The sequence below is a fragment of the Pelmatolapia mariae genome, linkage group LG10_11 (assembly GCF_036321145.2).
Source record: "Pelmatolapia mariae isolate MD_Pm_ZW linkage group LG10_11, Pm_UMD_F_2, whole genome shotgun sequence".
NCBI lineage: Eukaryota > Metazoa > Chordata > Actinopteri > Cichliformes > Cichlidae > Pelmatolapia > Pelmatolapia mariae.
In genome coordinates, this window is record NC_086236.1 from 54867918 (window position 1) to 54873917 (window position 6000).

General features: G+C 41.6%; 1 protein-coding gene across 2 annotated transcripts; it reads left to right on the forward strand.

Moving 5' to 3' along the window:
- Nucleotides 1-2440: 2440 nt before the first annotated feature.
- twist1b (twist family bHLH transcription factor 1b) lies at nt 2441-4208 on the forward strand. 2 transcript variants are annotated; one of them, XM_063486618.1, is made up of 2 exons: nt 2441-3103; nt 3249-4208. In XM_063486618.1, exon 1 carries the CDS (start codon nt 2571-2573, stop codon nt 3075-3077), a length of 507 nt encoding a protein of 168 aa, XP_063342688.1. In that variant the 5' UTR covers nt 2441-2570; the 3' UTR covers nt 3078-3103; nt 3249-4208. The 2 variants fall into 2 exon arrangements, with proteins under 2 accessions (XP_063342688.1, XP_063342687.1); XM_063486617.1 differs by having other exon boundaries at nt 3287-4199.
- Nucleotides 4209-6000: the final 1792 nt, after the last annotated feature.

Below are 6000 nucleotides of genomic sequence, written 5' to 3' on the forward strand. Positions count from 1 at the left end.
ATGCACTTCAAGCCCTGAGAGTCTGTAACTGACCGATGAAGGTTTTGTCCTTATTGAAGATCAACACTGAAGGAGTTGTCCTGTGATGACATCATATTCTCGAGAAGCAGCTGTGTTTTCTCAGAGTTACTTCAGCAGCAAAGAGCTGAACTCTGGAGAAAGATCTGCCAAGAAATGTAAATGTAGCGTGGGTCTCAATCCCAGTTTTTGCATTACTGCTTTTTAAAATGAGGAAAGATGTGGACTCTTCGTGAACTAAGTGTGCACTCACTTTGAAATCACAACTCCTCTGGCACAAGTGTGGCTGCAGAAGTTACAAAGCTTAGTTCACGTGTGCAGACACATGAAGGCAACTGACTGAAACTCCTCAGTGATACAACACAGTGTAGTCATAAATATCTGAGATGTAAAAGAAGATAACAAATAGCAACGAAGCACTGCACTACACTTCCTTTGTAAGCTGTAACTTATTTTTAAAGGTGTGATAGTGGAAGTGTTGAGTATCATAATTTATATATTTATCATGGTTTTTATCTAAGAGAGAGATCTGCAGCACTTAATTATTCAAGTAAATTTTTTCCAGCACTTGAATAAATGTGCTTTGCAACAGTTTAAGTACATGACACATGGATTGACATTAAAAAGATGAACGCTTCATTCATTTGAACACTTTATTTCATTTCAGTTTAAAGGAAACAGCTCAAAAAAACAGTAAATATAAAACTGGATTGTCTCTTTTGTGCAGCAGAGATGATGGTGCAAAGTTTTACACCAGAGATTTATTATACCAGACAGGTACGCTCACCTTGATGAGGCCTTAGCTATTCTGATTTTTTTTTTTTTTTTAAGTTGTACAAATCTCTGAAAGTCACAATCTTTAATTAAACATTTCACATGTACTTTTTAACAAAGGAAAATGAATGAATGAATGAGCATGCATGTTTGGCAATAACGAATTTCAAACAGAGTTTATTGTCTCTTTAGTTAAAATGTAAAAGTTTTGATACAAGGAGGAAACCGCTCACTTAAACAAGCCTGTTTCCCTCGGAACAATACGTCTACTAAGTCTCAGGCCTCCACGAAGATGTAAATGGATGTTTGGTAGTGTTGTGACCTTCGACCCTGGCTGACCCCCCCCCCTGTTTCCTGAACCAGATGCTGCTCCTGTGGACCACACTCTTCCCAACCTAAACAAAGTAATCCTCCACTAAACAAGATGGATATTGTATCACCAACCTAGTAAATACCAGAGAGCCAAACACACAAAGCTGCCCTCTTTTCATCTCTCTGACTGGAAACAACAGGCAAAAAAATCATTTCCTTTAGTTTTGTCCAGAGTGAGCAAGCACATAAAAATTTGAATCTAACACTGTTTTACATGAATTTTTTCCCCAATGTTACAACTAAAATAGCCCTCTCGGTTCTTAAAAATAAACATTTACACTATATGGTAAAATGTGAGATGGGATCACTTATTCCATGCAAATCTATATGGCCAATATCTACAGATGTACCCCCACAATTTACTATAGTTGATTCTTAAAAAGAGAACAATTAGTGGAGATTATAGCACACACAGTAATATGAAGTTGGATGATGGATGAGCAGTTGGCTTGTTTAAATGATGATTTGGTGAAAGGAAAGAAAGACCTCATCCTGGATCATTATTGCTGTGTTTTCTCATTTTGAAGACCTTTTTAGCACAAACAGTATCAACACCAGGATCCTAGCAAAGTCTTCCTTTTGCACTCCCCAGCCGTGTAGAGGCATGTTATGCTTAAGTGGGTGAATTAAATCTCTTTCGTTAAGGAACTTTTGCGTGATACACACCGATTCTTAGGAATAAATAAGACATGACACCTGCACACGTGCCAGTGTTATATCTGTTGTGTGCGCCCGTTTCTACTACTTATTTATTTAGTCTGGTTTTTTTTATTTTTATTCCAGTCTCAACTCCAGTCTCAACTTCCAGTCTCCCGTTCAACTACAAAATTATGCGCCTTTGTTTTTACTTCTCATGTCTTGTGTGTCACTTTGCTATGTGAACTTCTTCATGTGTTTTTTTCCCCGTTTTGCTTGGAAAGGAAAACGGGGAAAATGCCTTGATCAGCCTTTGACTTTTCGATTCCTCCCTCACTGCTAGGAGCCTAATTAAATTCAGCTCTTCTTTCGTGTTGTGCTTTTCACTTTATATTATATTTTGATGTCTGTTTTGCAATCATAATAATCAGGCAATCATGAGAAATAGCACCTTAAGCTGCCTTTCCCAGCTCTGGCTTTGGACTGAGGGCTGTGCTGATAGTTGCCGAGATACTCCCGCCCCTCGACTCACGTAATTCATCTTGTTGACCAATCCCGTCGTTCCCCCAAAAAAGTTTACGCCATGCAGCCTATAAGAACTGCTTAAGTATCTCAAGTAACAGAAAAGACTTGTCTTTCCCGTAACCCATTTATGGATTCGTTGGTGCCTTCAAAGCCTGGTAGAGCCACAGGTGGACTAACTCTTTGACTTCATGAGAGGGAAATAATTTTGGGGGGACACTTTCTGGCCGCCATCGACCCAGGTGGAGATGTCTGAGGAAAATCTGGGGGAAGAATCGGGCAGCTCCCCAGTCTCTCCTGTGGACAGCCTGAGCAACAGCGAGGGGGAGCTGGACAGACAGCCGAAGAGATGTGGGAGGAAGAGGAGACCGAGCAGGAAAAATGGGGAGGACTCAGATAGCCCGACCCCTGGGAAAAGAGGGAAGAAGTCCAGCAGCAGCAGCCCCCAGTCTTTCGAGGAGCTCCAATCGCAGCGGGTCATGGCCAACGTCCGGGAGCGACAGAGGACCCAGTCTCTAAACGAGGCTTTCGCGGCTCTGCGGAAAATTATCCCCACTTTACCCTCGGACAAACTCAGCAAAATACAGACCCTAAAACTTGCAGCCAGATACATCGACTTCCTCTGCCAGGTGCTGCAGAGCGACGAGCTGGACTCCAAAATGTCAAGCTGCAGTTATGTGGCTCACGAGAGGCTGAGCTACGCCTTCTCTGTGTGGAGGATGGAGGGCGCTTGGTCCATGTCAACATCTCACTAGCACCTGGAGAAATCATGCCCAAAATGGTACGCTTGGCTTTTTTCAACTAAAACTGCATGACTGGAAAATAAATAAATAAAACACGAGACTGTTTTATGGCTGTACAGTACAGTGGTGTCATTCAACCTAAGCAGCTTTACTTTGTACACTTTTCCTTGTGTCTTTCTGCAGAGTTTCGTGACTTAGCGAATGCCTTATTTTACCTACAGGTGACTGCTGAATCTACTACTCACATTCTGAAAAGGGACAATCTGGAGTCCAATGCTGGATACATGGGATCGCCTTACGGCATCAGAAGTTTTGTGCAGAGGCCCGAAAGGGACTCACAGCCGTGTGTTTTAGCTCCATACACCCCAATTCTGGTGTGTTTTCGTGCTGTTGACGACGAATGTTTAAAATATCGCCTTTTTTAAATGCATGCCTTTGGGCTTTATTTCTGTGGAGGTCAAAGTGCATTATTGAAGTCTCAGTTTTTTTGTTTTTTATTTTTCTCGTTTTTGTGTGTGTGCGAGAGAGAGGGAGACTGTCAGCTGGTGGTGTAGCTCACATTACAGGCTGACTTTGTGGATCTAACCTGTGCAAAAAAAAATATTTTTCAGAATGCATTTATTTATTTATTGATGAAACGTGTTACATTGGAGAATAGATCCTGTGTCTGAAATAAATACGTTCCTATTTTTTATTATCGTTTTTTCAGTTTTGTAAATGTTTGTATATAACTTTTTTTGCATTAAAAAAAGACGATGAAAGCTGCTTGCATTTGACTCCCTCCCCCCTCCTTCTTTTTACCCAGCGTGCTTGCCAGTGAGGAGGGCGAAACTACTGCCAAGTAAAGCACGCTTACATTTGATAGTCAACATAAATTACATATGAAATAAATTAGCTTTCATACATCACGTGGAGGGTGATTGCATTTGCATATCCATCAATTTAATGGTAAAACCTCCCACTATTGCCAGCTAGGAAAAACAGATGGAGTTATTACTGGCATGGATAGAAGTGTTGGATATATGGGGGTTTTTTTAATTATTATTATTTGTTGCACATCCAAAAAGAAAATAATATTTTTTTTAAATCATGGTTTGTTACGCTTCTCACATATAACTAAAACTACTTAAGGAAAGGTTGAGGTCAACTCGTGATTTAAAAGACAGAAACGTTTTTATTGCAGCACAGTGTGTGCTGTTAAAAAAAGCGCCAGTCAATATAAAATTGCGTTTTAATTAAAACATTTTTTGAAAGCCCCGTGCAGTCTCCAGTTTCTCTCTCACTCTCTCTTTCTCTGGCTTTGTTTACAGTTGGATTAAGGCCTGTGCTTGAAACTCGCCATTATAAGTAAATGAGTTACACTGAGGTCAGATGAGCCCGCTGCTGGACTCATGCTACAGTCTCCTTTCTGCCAGCAGCTGAACTTCAGCAGAAGTTCACTTCAGTGGTTATAGGATTTCAGAAATTCTTTAGAAATTGTCGTCAGTTACAAAGGACGTGCCTTATGAGATCATAAATGAGAAAAAAAATTGAATCACGTCTGGGGTAATTGCACACATTACATCAGCGGTAATTTAGCGACTTCCACACGTTGTATAGCCTTGAAATGTATTCCTGCGCATTGTCACTAAATAAATCTTTCACAGTGCTATCGTGCTGTGATTGATCTCGGTGATCTGGGAAAGTCCTTCTCGCTGTCCAAATCAAAGTGCGTGCCCGTTTGAAGGTGTGTAATTGGCTTGGGAGGCATGTATGGAATTCCCAGATGTCTATGAAACTTAAGGAGGCCGTGAAGGTAGGCTGTGGGTCCCCGCGTGGAAGCACTGGACGTTCAGGGGAAATGGCTCCCAACTATGTATCAACAGCATTTTCACCCCCCCGAAATGTTTACTGTGAACCATTTCCACTATAGCATCAGATAAATAATCAGGGCCCACAGCAATTAGAAGCTGTGACCAATCCCCATATTTCAAAAAAGCCCATATTTTCCTTTTTTAAAAAAAATAATAACAATAATTTCCAATTCAGGCCTTAGAAGCTACCTTAAATAAGTTTCCTCTCCCTTTCTCCGAGGAGAGGAGTTGGCAATTGACACGGTGCAGAGGCACAGAATGAAACCTATTTAGAACAGATGTTAGTATTTTTAAAAAAAAGTCACGTGAAATGAGCAGATGTTCAGACTGTGCAGAGACTCGCCGTGCAGCGCAGTGCAGTGCTGTGCACAGAGAGCTCGGAGCAGCTCCTCTTAGCAGCCTGTGGCGCTACATTTAGATCATCTAGTACAGGTTTGATTAACGTGGATCGATTAAAGGGAATAATATGGATGTGACTGACCGTGGAAAGACAAAGGTAGGCTGTCAGAAAGGTCGCTCTGCATTGCTCGTGATTGTGTTGCCTAACGCGTTCACTTGCTGTTTATTTGTCTGTAAGAAAATGCAGGCAAATAAAATACAGAATGTTTTTTTTTTCAAAGCTTCCACCGCTAACAGGCCTACTGCAGTCAAAGTTTCAGACTTCTTTGAAGCGATGTGTGTGTGCGTGTGCGTGCGTGCGTGTGTGTGTGTGTGTGTATGTGTGTGTGTGTGTGTGTCTGCTTGTGTGTGTGTGAGTGTGTGTGTGTGTGTGTGGGGGGGGGGGGGGGGCTTGAGGGGGGGGGGGGGGGGTATCCGAGGAGAGGGCGAGAATTTATCATCCAGCCATTTTGGGGAAGAAAGAAAAAAGAAAAGAAAAGAAAAGAAATGCATGGCACATATAAATCCCTGACAGAGGCTGTGGCATTACTGCCGTGTGATCATCGGCTGCCTTCATTGCCGATTCATTTTTGTTCCGGTCCCCCTTTCGCTTATAATTTGTATATAGAAACCTCACGAGTTACCAGTGAAGCTAGTGTGAGCTGTGTCAACGTGAAACTATGAAAACTTTTAATTACCGAAGT